At 41.8% G+C, this 16,179-nt stretch overlaps 1 protein-coding gene across 1 annotated transcript; it reads right to left on the reverse strand.

Moving 5' to 3' along the window:
- Window positions 1–422: 422 nt before the first annotated feature.
- Window positions 423–5,858, reverse strand: LOC308489914 (orphan sodium- and chloride-dependent neurotransmitter transporter NTT5-like; the record flags this gene model as incomplete). The annotated part of the gene is made up of 7 exons (XM_081031530.1): window positions 423–532; window positions 714–915; window positions 1,254–1,440; window positions 4,247–4,488; window positions 5,007–5,182; window positions 5,398–5,524; window positions 5,715–5,858. 7 exons carry the CDS (start codon window positions 5,856–5,858, stop codon window positions 423–425), a joined length of 1,188 nt encoding a protein of 395 aa, XP_080887656.1.
- Window positions 5,859–16,179: the final 10,321 nt, after the last annotated feature.

Below are 16,179 nucleotides of genomic sequence, written 5' to 3' on the forward strand. Positions count from 1 at the left end.
TTTGTCATGGCTCGTTTCCTCATTTCATTCAGGAGTCTGTGCAAATGTCCCACCTTATCGGAGAGGCCTTCCCTAAAATCCTATGTAAATTAGCACCGTACAGACTCCCACTCTTGATGTCTTTTGTTTTCTCCTGTCCATTCTCCCCACCTGACACTTTTATTTGTTCACTTGGTTAGTGTCTTCTCCACCACGAGAATGTACAGCGGTGGAGGACGGGATGCTTGTTTTCTTCAATGCTGTATCCCTGATGACTAAAAGAGTGCCTGGCACATGTTAAGCACTCAATAAATATGTTCAATAAATGAATGAATAAAAAGGTTTCTCAGAAGGCCCTGAAGTTAAGGGTACGTATGTCACTCTAGTTGAGTGAGAACTGAGGCAACAAGAAAGGGGTCAGCCTTCCCTAGAGACCCAAGCGATCACCTCCTGGCTCCATAGGCCCAGCCCACAGCCATGTTTTCAAGTGTGATGATGACGATTAGGGGAAGGATCACCCAGTAGTCATTCAGCAGTTGGACGTAGTAGAAGCCTGAAGGTTGAAGGAAAAAGAGGCCTCACAGGAACATGAGCACAAAGGCAACCGCTGGAGGAAACATTGACTCTGCATCAAGGCTGGAGGTCTGGCAGGGTGACAAGGGCTAAGGAGAGGTTATAGACCAGGGCTGGACTGGAGTCTCAGGGAAATCAGGGTAATTGATGGGAGCAGGTACCTGTGAGCAGTTTTGTATGCCTCCTGAAGGCAGAAAAGATGTCCTGGAGAGGAGTAATGATGCCCTGCGGGATCCCTATCGCGTGGTTCAGGTGTAAGGCAAGACACATCAGGAAGAAAAGAATGGACCACAGGACAGACCCAGGAATGAAGGACATGGCTTCGGTGAAGGACAGGAGTGCAAAGCCTGCACTCCTTCCAATCTGTTAAGGGGAGAAAAGGCAAGAGTTAAAGTGTCCTTAAACTTAACAACAACAAGAAAAATACAAACAAGGATACATTCTACCTTCCCTGGAAAACCCCCAGAGAGCCCTGGGTCACTGAGAAAATCAGATCTCTAAGCTGAGCCTCTGACATGGAAAACCAACCCACCTAGCATTATCCACGGAAGGGCTTTCTGCAAGCTATAGATTTTTGCATCACCAGGGCTGCAGGTAATCCCGGAGCTTCTGGAATTTTTTTCTGGTGCTAATAAAAGCTGAAATTTGTTTTACAGAAGGCTTTGAGGGACCCTAGGCCCAGATCACCTATTTTTACTGACCTTCAAAAACTGCTTCTCTAAGCTGGACTCAGGCACGTGGCTAAGGACCATCCTCTTGAGGGACTGGGGAAGACTGTTGAGCCAGACGGTGAAGACGGAGGTTGGGTGATCAAACAGGTTTGGAGGGGGCTGGGCCTCAGGAGGCAGTTTCCCTAGGCTTACCAGCCTTGACAGTGTTTCAGCATTCCTGGGGATAAGGAGTTGAATCGCATAGAACCATTTGGCTTCTTAGGAGACCGCCTCCTTTTCTCGTACCTTGCAGATCCGAGCGTCACTAGCCTAGCATCACTGATCTGGGTGAGGTGGAGCCTGGGATGAAACCTAGAAGGCACCCACCTTCGGGGTCATGACTTTGTATGAACTTGGAGAATTTATGACCAAGGGGTACTACAGAAGAAGGTTTTCCTATAATCTTCTTGGGGACTCTGGATGATCTTGGGTATAGTGATAACTTTTTTAGATACAATACCCAAAGTACAATCCATGAAAGAAATAATTGATAAGCTGGACATCATTAAAATTAAAAGCCTGGTCTGGGAAAGACTCTCAAGAGAATGAGAAGACAAGCCACAGACTGAGAGAAAATATTTGCAAAATAAAATATGCACATACATAGTACACGAGGAACATATACGTAAAGGGTGCCCAAAAAATGTATACATATTTTAAGAAAGGAAAAAACTGTATTAAAATTGTGATGTTCAATATATACCGATAACAAAAGATGACTGCGAGTCACGTTTGACTTTTGCAATTCCAAGAGGTGCTCAAAGTGGTTCCCATCAGCATAATTTTAATACAGTTTTTTTCCTTTCTTAAAATGTGTATACATTTTTTTGGTACTCTCTGTATAAGAATGTTTAGAGCAGCATTGTTTTTTTTTCTTGTTTTTTTTTTAATTAAATTTATTGGGGTGACAATTGTTAGTAAATTTACATAGATTTCAGGTGTACAATTCTGTATTACATCGTCTATAAATCCCATTGTGTGTTCACCACCCAGAGTCAGTTCTCCTTCCATCACCATATATTTGATCCCCTTTACCCTCATCACCCACCCCCGACCCCCTTACCCTCTGGTAACCACTAAATTATTGTCTGTGTCTATGAGTTTTTGTTTCTCATTTGTTTGTCTTGTTGTTTTTGGTTTATATACCACACATCAGTGAAATCATAGGGTTCTCTGCTTTGTCTGTCTGACTTATTTCACTTAGCATTATACTCTCAAGATCCATCCATGTTGTCACAAATGCTCCTATATCATCTTTCCTTAACGCCGAATAGTATTCCATTGTGTATATGTACCACAACTTCTTTATCCATTAATCTATCGAAGGACATTTTGGTTGTTTCCATGTCTTGGCCACCGTAAACAAAGCTGCAATGAACATTGGAGTACATGTGTCTCTATAGAGAAATGCTTTTATATTTTTGGGGTAGATACCCAGGAGAGCGATTGCTGGGTCATATGGTAATTCTATTCGTAATTTCTTGAGGAACCTCCACACTGCCTTCCATAGCGGCTGCACCAGTCGAGCAGCATTGTTTTAATAGCCGAAAACAGGAAAGACTCCAAATGACCATCAACAGCAGACTGAGTAAATGAAGCGTGATGTGGTATGTTCATGTACTGGCACATTACACAACATTAAAAGGTACAGATTAGAGCGACACATAACAATAAATCTTACAAACGTATATTGAATGAAAGAAGTAAAACATGAAAAAATACGAAGAGAACGTATAAATGAACAAATTAAAATACATAAATGGACATACTAAACTATATTGGTTACATATGCATACATAGATAATAAAATATGAAGAAAAACAAAGAATTCATCATCATAGAAGTCAGGATAGTGGTTACCTCTAGGAAGGAGGAAAACAGTTATAATTAGAGATATGTGGAAAGGTTTGGGGACATTCTAGTTCTGAATGTGGTGGAGTTTATTTCATAGCTCTTTACGCTGCACATTTTGTTTTATGCAACACCTCATAATAAATGTTTTTTAAAACACTAAAAAATAACATTAGGCTGCCACCAGACTGGCCAACATTTTAAAGTTTGACCAAGTTTACTCAAATATTGTGCAGGAAGTGGGATGCATGGAATTTTCACACGTCATAAACCACTTTGAAAATCAGACAATATACAGTAAATCTAAGGGTGTGTGTACCCGACCCTGCAATTCCATTCCTAAGTATACACCCTAGAGAACTCTTGCATGTGTGCACATGCGTATGCTCAGGCTTCTTCTAGAAGAAAATGGTGGTTATTTGCACGGGTGAGGATCACCTGGACAAATTCAGCTTAGGGTTGCTTCCTCTGGGAGCCCTTCTCTGACCACTCCAGTGATATCCTCCCCATCCCTCCTGCTACTGGTTATCAGTTTGTGGCTGTCTGATGGAGTCCCTGATGGAGGCCCTCCAAAACTGAGATCTTCATGAAGGCAACGTGTGTGGACTGCTTCACCTGCCCAAGCCTTCGTAGTCCACAAAGTACTTTCTAAATGCCTGATGGGTGTTTTTGATTAATGCCTCCAGAATAAAAAATAGGGGTGAGAAGGAGATAAAGACTGTAGTTCTGAGAGTCCTTTAGGCGCTCTCCGAATGTGATAGATTGCCAGACATTCCTAACTTCAGGAGCTGACAGCAAACAATGAGAGCATTAGGAAGTAGGTTTTCCACGTGGTCTTAACGCTGTCTGGGACTAGAGTAAACTTGCACGTTTGCCACTTTTAGCCTATCTCTGTGGCGGTGCTCTGAGGTGCACAGTTGGCAATCTCTGAGTTTGAAGATTTCTAGGGCTAAAAAAGACTCTGAGAAGGATAATATATGACAGGGATCCTACTGTTTTTCTCGCTCTACAAGAAAGTAAAGGCTTGCAAGTGCACCTGAGGTTGCACTGGAGGTAGCGATGTGTGAAGGTTAGGGTCTTTGGGTTTTGTAGTTCCCTGGGGTTGGGACCCTCAACTAAGGAGCTGGCCTTACTTCTCACTACAGCCGTGTGTGACGACGGTGGCCCAGTAGCCCCCGACACAGAAGATAACAGTTGTGGCAAGGAGCATGGCGCCCAGGTTGACGAGAGCCACAACAAAGGCATCACTGAGACAGTTGTTGGACAGGTTCATATGCGAAGCTAAGGAGACAATGGAACCATAGCCGAGACCCAAGGAAAACAAGGCTTGGAACCCTGCTCGGCACCACGCATTCACGCTGTACATAGCCGATATCTAAAAGGGAGAAGACAAGTATAAAGGGAGATGTCAAAGGAGAAAAGAACCTTAACATACGTGGGGGTGGGGGAGACACAGAGGGAGATAATGGGGAAAGGACACTTAAGAATAGATAATAGGTGTCCTCTAAGGCCTGACAGGGAGTGAGGAAAATATACCTTACTTTGACAACCACCAAATAGCCAAGGCCAAATTTTGCCCCGTCCAACAGCAGACTCCGGATGAAGAAACAAAACAAGATAAAATAGGGCACTGGGACCAAGACGTACATTACCTGAATTGAGAGTGGAACATATCAGCAACCATATACCAGCGGGGGTCAACCAATAGTCAGCAGGGATCAAAAGTTTTGAGTCAGAAATAAGAAGGAGTTAGAAGACCGCTTTCAGCAGGGTTCAAGGGCTGGCCGGAGTGAAAGACCAGAGGGAGTGAAAAATTAGTAGATCAATGAGAAACAGTGTTAGATGAGGGCTAAAGTATCTGAGCTGTTAAGGAATCCAAAAATGGTGGCTCACCTTCCCGATGTACTTGGGCCCATTAATCATGAAAGCACCAACAAGACACCAAGACACCAAGAACGACAGGATCAGACTATCCATGGGTGGTCCACCATCCTCAATTCTGTCTGAGACCTTCAAGGCCACCCAGTACCAGAAGTATAGGAAGGGCGTTGTGTTTGCACATTCAGGATCTGGGGATATTTGGCTTTCGACATGCTTGCTAGACAGGGTGACCCTTCCCTTCTTCTTTACTCCTTCCCCCACATCTCTTTCTTCCTTCCCCTCCCATTTCTTCTTCCTTCTGTTATCTTCCTCTTCTTTATCCATCTCCACTTCTTTCTCCTCTTCCAAATTCCCTCCCACCTCTCTGTTTTCCCTTTCTCCTCCTCTTTCACTACCTCCTCACCAAAGTCACTGAAGTTCATCAGTAGGGGACAATGCTCCCATGACACAGGAAACTGGAAGGAATGGCTCAAGTAGGTGATAATCCAGGCATTGAACACATTGCAGTACAAGCCCACGATGAGACACACGTAGGAAGTATGAAGAATTCTGGAAGTAGGGGAAAGAAGGTAGGCCAACAGAAGGGAGGGGATTTGACAGAGGATTGGGGAACTGAAGGGACTTGACCCATGGAAGTGAAATCACGGGACCCATTCCAGGACAAGGGTTGGGAGGGCGTGGCGTGGAAAGGGTAGGCCTGGGCAGCCCAGGGCTCCTCACCATGAAGCTGGCATACCCCACCCCACCAAGCCGGGGGCTGATGATCTTCCATACACCAATGCTGCCCTGACGCATCCTCTGACCAGCTGCCATCTCCAGCAAGAGGAGAGGAACCCCGACCGAGAAGAGCAAGACAGTGTACATGATGAGAAAACTCCCTGTGCAGGGGATTCAAGGAGGGGCTGTGAGAACCATGTGGCTTTTCAGTGCCTGTACTTTTTCTGGGGTCCAGTAAAACATGTTCCCCACCAGTGGCCTCCCTCGGGGCCGCAGGCATCAAGCCTCAGCTGTTTCTCCATCTCTCACAATCCTGGTGTCCAGTCTCTTAGTCTCCAGTTCCTGGAAAATCCAGATACACAGTTTCCATCCTGAGCCCTGACCCAGGATTCTAGTCCCACCACCCTTATGCTCAGATACCCTGCATCTCTACTCCTCTTGTGATCTTAGGTTTTCAGGCACCTGGCTCCTATCCTGCACAGAGTACCAAGTCTCCAGCATCTATAGATCCCAGAGATCTTGGAGTTTGAAGCCTGGACAGGCCTCTATCTTACTATCCCCTTCTGTTCCATGATTCCTGCTCCCCAGACTTACAACCTCCATTATGAAGCCACAGGTTGGAAAAACTCCAAAAACTGATTGCCTTCACGGAGTAGCCCACCTGGGCCAGGATGTATTCAACCTTGTTGGACCAGAGTGGACGGGTAAAAAGGACCTCACTGTTTTCCTTCTCTGGCACCTCCACCTCACAAGCTGGACTCTCCCGGCCCTGAGGCTTCCTAGTTTGGGCCTCCAAAGCCGTGGCCTCTGAAAGCCAAGCCACCACAGCGTCAGCTCCTGTGTCCTTGTTTTCCTGAGTTTGCCTTTCTGGAAAATTCTCTAAAGGGTTGAGTCAGGAAATGATAACATCGTCCATGAAGATTCTGAAGACTGGGACTCTATCTTCTTTCCAGGGAGACTCTCTGGAGCAGCTTCAGCTTTTTGAAGGAAGGGTCTGCCTTCCTGAGTAGACCTTAATGACACCAAAAACTGCATTTTAGATTTTAAAGTTAAGGAATGACTGAGTTCCAAAATAATCCTCAACACCTCCTTAAAGCAAACCTTTCATTTCTGTTCCTACCACCACTGAAATTCAAAGCAAGACACACACACACACACACACACACACACACACACACCTCTTACATAACTTTCGCTTCTTAGAAATGTTTTGGTGCAAGGGATAAGCATAGAGATAGGCATGACAGTCAGGAATCCCACTCAAAGAGTTTCTGAAAACACTGAGGTGTGCTCTCTACAGAGGGAGTTACCATTTGTAGTGGGTTTTTGAACCAAAGAAACTAATTTTATAGTAGATCTGCCTGCAACCTTAGAAAAGTTGTTTTCCCTCTCTGAGCTTTCTCATCTGCAAAATACTCAGGTCTGTGCTCAAATATCACCTCACCAGAGATGCCTTCCTCGCCCACCTATCTAAACTAACAGCCTACCTACCCACCACTCTCTCTATCCTACCCACTTTCATTTTCCTTCATAGCGTGTCTCACTGCCTGAAATGATTAGCTGTTAATCTAGTTATCCTCTATCTGCCTCTTCCCCCTCAGCTGCTCTATCCCCAGCAAGACGATGGTGCTCTACCTCATATCTGGGGCCTCTCTCCTCTCTGCTCTCTGTGTTTTCACCACTCTGGAGCCTCAAATACTCTACAAGAGAATGGGCAGGGAGAGTGCTGGAAAAGAAAAAGGAAAAGAATAACTGAGATGTGGAAGGGGGGAAGAGAGAGGGCAATGAGGTTTTCTTTCAGAGGAATGGGCATGCCACCCAAGAGAAAGGGCAGCACGTGGGTGTCAGGGCACCTTTGGTATGTCTGGGTCACAGGGATAATCAGTTGTGAGACACACAGCGTCCAAAGAGGTCTCAGTAGCTCAGGAAATGCTTAAAATTCAATGATAGGTTAAAAAAGCAAAACCCAGATGCAAATTTCTATCTTAAGTTCTATCTCTACTACATTAAAAAATGCAATGAAAGAAAAGGCTGAAAGAAAATACATCAATGTATAGAAGACAATAGGAGTATAGGTACTTTTATATCCTTTTCTCTGATTTTAGTTCAGTAAATTATCTAAAAAATACATATTACTTTAATAAGAAAAATATGTATCAATAAGTTAAAATTAAAAATTAAAATGATACTAGACACAGAAGTCAGATTGAAGTCTCCATAAAAACCCAATAGGACAGCTCGTGAGCCCTCTTTTTCGGAGCGCTTCCATGCCGCAGAACCAGAACGCTTTCCTATGCTACCTTGCCAGGCCCTCAGCTCCATAAGGACAGAAGCTCCTTCATTTAGGACCTTAGCTTATGTATCTCTTCGTCTGGCTGTTGATTCACATTCTTTAATATCCTTTACAATAAATCAATAATCTAGTGACTAAACAGGTTTTCTTGAGTTCTGTGAGCCATTCTAGCAAATCAATTGAACCCAAGGACGGGGTCAGGAGAAACTCTGATTTATAGTCAGTCAGTCAGTCAGAAGTACAGAATACAACCTGGAATTGTGGTTGGCAGCCTGAGTTGGAGGGGATCACTGGAACCTCCAATTTGTAGCCGGTTGGTCAGAAGCAAAGGTAACAACCTGGACTTACAATTGGTGTCTGACGTGGAGGGCAGTCTTGTGGGACTGAGCCCTTGAATCCGATTCTATTTCTGAGTAGATAGTGTCAGAATTCAATTGAAGTCTTGGATATCCTGCTGGTGTCAAGAATTGCTTGTTGCTGTGGGGACGTCTACACACACACACACACACACACACACACACACACACACACACACACACACACACACAATGAAATTGAGTCTGGGGATCCTTTTCACATACCAAAAGGCATAAAATACAATTTGAAGAGACAGAGTAAGCATCAGAATTAGACACGGCAGGGATGTTGAAATAATATGACTGGGAATTTGAAACAACTATGATTAACATGCTAAGGGCTCTAATGGATAAAGTAGGTAGCAGGCAAGATAGGCAATGTAAACAGAAAGATGGAAATCCTAAGAAAGAACCAAAGGACTGATAGATTAAAAAAATACTGTAACAGAAGTGAAGAATACCTTTGTGGCCTTATTAGTAGATTGAACGTGGCTGAGGAAGACTTGAGGATATCACAATAGAAACCTCAAAAACTGAAAAGCAAAGACAACAAAGACTGAAAATCAGCAGACAGAAAATCAGTAAGGATATGGTCGAATTCAACAACATCAACAATCAACTGGATATAACTGACATTTACAGACTGCTTCATCCAATAACAGCAGAATACACATTTCTCAAGTTCATTTACCATTACAGACCACATTCTAGGTCATAATACACCTCAACAAATTTAAAAGACTAGAACTCATACAATGTCTGCTCTCAGTTTACAATAGAATTAAACTAGAAATCAATAACAGAAAGATAATTGGAAAATCCAAAATATGTGAAGATTAAACAAAACACTTCTAAATAACAGATGAGTCAAAGAAAAAATCTCAAGATAAATTTGAAAATATTTTGAACTAAATGAAAACGAAACACAACTTACCAAAATTTGTGGGATGCAATGAAAGCAGTACTTAGAGGGAAATTTATAGCATCGAATGCATATATTTAAAAACATGAAAGATTTAAAATCAATACTCTAATTTTCTATCTTAGGAAACTGAAGAAAAGAAAATTAAATCCAAAGTAAACAAAAGAAAAGAAATTTAAAAAAACAATTAGAACAGAAATTGAGGACAGTAAATAAATAAAGAAAATCAACAAAATCAAAAGCTGGCTCTTGGAAAAGATCAATAAAATTGATAAGGCTCTAGCCAGGCTAACTAAGAAAAAAAGAAAGAGAACACAAATTACTGATATCAGAAATGAAAAGGGGGCTATCACTACAGAGCCCGTGAAGCTTAAAAGGATAATAAAGTAATACTGTGAACAAGTCTATGTCCACAGATTTGATAATCAAGATGAAATGAACCAAATCCTTGAAAGACACAATCTTCCAAAACTCACACAAGAAGAAATAGGCAATCTGAATAGGCCTGTCTCTATCAAGGAAATTGAATAAATAATTAATAACTTTCTAAAACAGAAAGCACCAGGCCCAGATGGGTTCACTAATTAATTCTACTAAATACAGAGGGTGCCAAAAACAAGTATACGTATTTTAAGGAAGGAAAAAACTCTATCAAAATTATAATACTCAATATATACTGATAACAAAAGATGAATACAAGTCATCTTTTTTGGCACCTCCAGTATTTAAGGAAGAAATTATACTCATTCTGTACAATCTCTTTGAGAGGATAGAACCAGAGGGGATACTTCCTAACTCATTCTATGAGACCAGCACTACCTTGATATCAAAACCAGACAAAGACAGGGGGCTGGCCCGGTGGCTCAGGCGGTTGGAGCTCTGGGCTCCTAACTCCGAAGGCTGCCGGTTCGATTCCCACATCGGCCAGTGGGCTCTCAACCACAAGGTTGCCAGTTCAACTCCTCGAGTCCTTCAAGGAATGGTGGGCTGTGCCCCCTGCAACTAGAAACTGGACCTGGAGCTGAGCTGCACCCTCCACAACTAAGACTGAAAGGACAACAACTTGAAGCTGAACGGCACCCTCCACAACTAAGATTGAAAGGACAACAACTTGACTTGGAAAAAAGTCCTGGAAGTACACACTGTTCTCCAATAAAATCTTAAAAAAAAAAATCAATAAATGTAATCCATCACATCAACAAGCTAAAAAAAAATCACAAGAGATTGTATCAATCACACAACTGACAAAAATCAAGCATTTTGTCAAATGCTTACATAAAAAGCATTTGACAAAATCCAACACCCATTCAGGATAAAAATTATATCAGTAAACTAGGAATAGAAGAGCACTTCCTCAAATTGATAAAGAATAGCTACAAAATACCTACAGCTAACACCATGTTTAATGGCAAGAAACAGAAGTTTTCCCACCAAGAACGGGAACAAGGTAAGGTTGTCTCCTCTCACCACTCCGTTTCAAGATCATACTGCAAGTCCAAGCTAACGCGGTAGGACGAAGGGAGAGGAGGGGAGGGGAGGGGAGGGGAGGGGAGGGGAGGGGAGGGGAGGGGAGGGGAGGGGAGGGGAGGAGAGGAGAGGAGAGGAGAGGAGAGGAGAGGAGAGGAGAGGAGAGGAGAGGAGAGGAGAGGAAAGGAACGGAAAGGAAAGGAAAGGAAATACATTCAGGTTGGGAAGAAAGAAATCCAACTGTCTTTGTTCATAGATAACATGATCGTCTATGTAGAAAATCCAAAAGTATTGACAAAAATGTCCTAGAACTAATAAGCAATTGTAGTAGATTTCAGGACACAAGGTTAATATACAAAAGTCAATCACTTTCCTATATACCAACAATGAGCAAGTGGAATTTGAAACCAAAAACATGAAAATTCCATTTTCATTAGCACTCCCAAAAATGAAATACTTAGGTATAAATCTAACAAAATATGTTCAAAACCTGTGTTTAGAAAACTGATGAATAAAATCAGAGAACTAAATAGATAGTCCATGTTCATGAATAAGATGACTCAATCTTACTAAGATGTCAGTTCTTCCCAATTTGATCTATAGATTCAATGCGATCCGAATCAAATCCCAGTAAGTTATTTTTTGGATATCGACAAACTGATTCTAAATTTATACAGAAAGGCAAAAGACCCAGAATAGCCAACACAATATTGAAGGAGAAGAACAAAGTTAGAGGACTGATACAATCCGACTTCAATACCTACTATAAGACTGCAGTAATCAAGAAATATAGTAGTAGTATTGACAAAAGAATAGACAATTAGATCCATGGAACAGAGTCCAGAAACAGACCCACATAAATATAGGCAACGGATCTCTGAAGAAGTAGCAAAGGCAAAACAATGGAGCATAGATAGTCTTTTCAACCAATGGTGCTGGAACAATGGGACATCCACATGCGAAAAAAAAAAAAAAGAATCTAGACACAGACTTTACACCCTCCAAAAAAATTAACTCAAAATACATCAGAGACCTAAATGTAAAATGCAAAACTATCAAACTCCTAGAAGATAACATATAGAGAAAATAACACAGGAGATAACGTGGGAGGAAATCTAGAGGCCCTTGGGGATTACGATGACAACATGAAAGGTGTAATCTGTGAAAGAAATAATTGAAAAGCTGAACTTCATTAAAATTAAAAACCTGCCATGCGAAGGACTGTCAAGAGAATGGGAAGATAAGCCACAGACTGAGAAAATATTCTCGAAAGACACATCTGATAAAGGACTGTTACCCAAAATGGGCCAAAGACCTTAATAGACACCTCACCAAAAAAGGTATACAGATGGTCAATAAACATACAAAAAGATGCTCCACATCCTATGTCATTAGGGAAATGCAAGCTCAAACAACAATGAGATACCACTACACACCTATTTGAATGGCCAAAATCCAGAATACTAATAATACCACATGCTGGCGAGAATGTGGAGCACCAGGAACTCTCATTCACCTTAACCTTGACATCAAAACTTATTTGAAAACTCAAAAGCCAAAAAATATCTAGGATACTCCTGAAAACAAAGTGAGAAGACATACTCTAACAAGTATTAACTCTTATTAGAAATGTGTAGTAAGACCATGGGAATTGAGACAGGGACTAATAGATTAATGGAACAGAATAGGGAGCCTAAAACCTGACTCATGCATATATAAGGAGTCTTGATACGTGATAAATGTACCTTAGCAGACCTGTAGGTAAATGGTGTTGAGACGGTTGGGTATCCATACAGCAAAAAGAGAAATTGACCCCTACTTCCAATAACATGCAAAACTCAATTTCAGATGGACAAAAGAAGTAAATGTGAAAAGCAAAACTATACAATTCTAAAAAATATAAGAGAATGGAGGATCATTGTCTCACATTACTCCAAGGGACAAAATTACTATGTAAATGGTGCCCTTTGAAGCACACCACCTTGGTATAAGCAAATATTTCTTATAAAAGACACAATAAGCAATAACCATACATTTTCAATTTGATACATTTTACTACATTAAAATAAAAACTTCTTCATCAAAAGACCCCAGAAAGGAGAATATGAAGAAAAATTATAGAATGGGAGATGTCTGCAACCTACATAACCAAGGATTGATATTCAAAAGATATAAAGAACACCTACAAATCAGGCAAGAGGCTTAAAAGGCACTTCACGAAAGGCCAATAAGTATTTTAACAAGCGTTCAATCTCATTAATAATCAGGGAAAGGCAATTAAAATAACAGTGAAATACCAATGCACACCCACCAGACTGGAAAAAATAGAAAAGTCTAATAATGTCATGGATTGATGAGACGTAGAACAACTAAGAAACCACATTCTCAACTAATGGTAGTATAAATTGTGATAACTACTTTGGAGGACAACCTAGTATTAGGAGTAAAATAAATTATACACACACCTTATGACCCAATAATTTCTACTATTAGGTATATTCCCTGGAGAAACGCTTTCATTTGTACAACAGAATACAGTAATAATAATAACAATACATTGTGCTTACTCTGTGACAGGCATTGTTCTAAATGCTTTATTTTTGAAATTACACTATTCTCGACAACAAACCCTATGAGGGAGGTACTACTGTTACCCTGTTTCCCCAAAAATAAGACCTAACCAGAAAATAAGCCCTAGCATGATTTTTCAGAATGACATCCTCTGAACATAAGCCCTAATGCATCTTTTGGAGCAAACCTTAATATAAGATCCGGTCTTATTTTTGGGGAAACAAGGTATCCCCATCTTACAAAAGTGAAAACGTTGAAACACAAAGAAGGCACACAACTTTCCCAAGGTTACACAGCTAATGGGTCAGAATTTGTCACAGTCTGGTTTCAGAAACAGAGCTCTTAACCAGCTACATTATTCCACTTCTTACAAGAATGTTCTCAGCAAATTATTCATATTTGTCATAAAGTTGCAAAATACAAATGTCCATCAACAATCAAACGAATAAACTGTACAATATTCAAAAAAATATTACGCACATGTGAAGAAAACAAAGGAACTACAGCTAACTCAACAATACAACCTCATAATGTTGAACAAAAGAAGCACGACATAAAATATTTGACAGAATGAGTCCATCTGTCTAAGTTCAGAAAGAAGCAAAATTAAACTATATATAGTTTTGGGGTGCATAAGTACATGGTAAAAGTATAAAGAAAAGCCAGGACATGATTATCACAAAACTAGAATTTACCTCTAAAAGGGAGGAAAGGGGTCCCGATTGTGAACTTATAATGGGAGATCTTCCAGAGTCATGGAAATATTCTATTTCTTGATCTGGGTGTCAGTTACACAAATATAAACTTTATAATTATTCATTTAAAACTCTGTTTACATGTTCTGTGCACTTTTGTAGATGTATATTCTATTTCATTATTTAGAATGTTAAAAAAACTAAGAAATGGCCCGAGAATTAGGAGAAACACCAAAAGAAAATGATGTCACAACAGCTAAAGATAGGAAAAGCAACTAAGAGCCTCAGATTATCAACACAAAATCAAATAAGGTAACTCTAAAGAGTGTCCATAGTGACTTCTTCTGTATGGCCTTTGTTTTCCTTTCTTTTTTTTTTTTTGGTCGTGGTGGTGGAGGGGGGGTTAATAAATAGAAAAGCAGAAATCTTAATTCAATTCATTCGAAAGTTAACCAAGTTGAGGAAGCTGGAGGCATTTACCTAATAGTTGGCAGCTTACCAAAGAAGCACAAATCTTCACTACTACTAAATATTTGGCCAGCAGCTTAAATGTAACATACTTCAAAATAACAAAGAGTACTTCTGATTTTCATAATTCATGTCGTTACCACTGACCTTGACTCTGTATTCCACTAAAAAACGAAAACTGTACTCATGAAAAATATATCCGCCTTTCTTGAACACATTCAGAAAGTGTATTCCTTAACACAACTTTTGGGGGTTTTGGTAAATTGGTAAATCTGACCTTTCAGTGACAGAATTGAGTTTTGGCAACCTGAGACTCTGCAAACTGGCCACTTGTGACACCTGTAAAGCCTAGTTCCCTGGTAGATCCTTCTTCCCAGGCTGGAGAGGCCCTGGTGGTGGCCCAACGTGCAAGACCCACCATATCATTTCCCGCAACTGCTCTCCAGTGCTTGGGTCTCCCAGAAACGCCCATTTACCTCCTTCGTTGGAATTACAACTTCCAAAAAGTAAGGAGGGGGCCGGTGTCCAGGTTCCTCAAGGCGCTCGAAATTACAGTTTGTCCCTAACAGGTCAGTGATGGCTCTGGACCCCGTGTCTGCGGTCTGGGAGCCTGAACCAATGGGTGTCCCAATGCGCAGGGGCTGATGGCGGAGCCTAGAGAAAGAGAAAGCTGGGCTTTGGGATTGGCTCAAAGTCACATTCGGTGAGCAAAGAGGCTGAAGCCGGCTTCTGGAGTCCTAAAGGAGAAAAAAGGAGGGACTTCTCAGGCCTATTTGATACCTCAGTTCCACAGAGCCTGGGGCAGCCAGGAGGCTCTGGTTGGGTGGCCTGTTACCTCTCGGGACTGATGCCCAGCCTCAGACTCCAGATCAATGAACATTCCTGCTCCCTGGGCCAAGTCATCCTCACCCTACCCTCGAGGCCTAGGCTCTTCAGTCTGGTCAGTCAGGCGAAAATGAGGGCGAAGAAGCCTCAACTGAGAAATCCAGCGACCATCTCAGGCATCTTCGGGCCTCGTGAGGCTTGCTCGCGGGAGGAATGCTCACTGTCCTAGGTGCCGCCTTTCCTGCAGTTACTCTGCGCAGGGGCCTCACTCCCCTCGCTTGCCTCTCACTTGACCTAGTGGACGCAACTGCCACTCTACCTTCTTCAACACCCTTCCCCCACCTCCACACCCGCACACACGCACAGGTCCTTCGCCCACGCATGCTCTGCTGCTTCTCTCGCTTCCCCGTTTGGACCGTGGGTCAAACACCTTTCCATTATACACGTTCTCTCTCTCTCTCTCTCTCTCTCTCTCTCTCTCTCTCTCTCTCTCTCTCTCTCTCCTCTCTCCTCTCTCCTCTCTCCTCTCTCCTCTCTCCTCTCTCTCTCTCTCCCCTCCCTCTCTTTCTCTCCCTCTCTTTCTCTCCCTCCCTGGGCCCGACCACACATACATAGCACATGGGCCCAGCCCCCTTTCCCAACCATACACAATGGAATGTTATTCCATCATGACACAAAAGGAAATTCTGCCATATGTGACAACATGGATGAAACTGGAGGGAATTATGCTAGGTGAAATTAGCAAGGCAGAGAAAGACAAAATATCATTTATATGTGACATCAAAAAATATATATATATTTTATAGTAACAGAGTGGAACGGTCGTTTCCAGAGGCTAGAAATGGGGAGATTTAGATTAAAGGGTACAAAT

Source organism: Rhinolophus hipposideros (assembly GCF_964194185.1).
Source record: "Rhinolophus hipposideros genome assembly, chromosome: 21".
In the NCBI taxonomy this organism is placed as follows: domain Eukaryota; kingdom Metazoa; phylum Chordata; class Mammalia; order Chiroptera; family Rhinolophidae; genus Rhinolophus; species Rhinolophus hipposideros.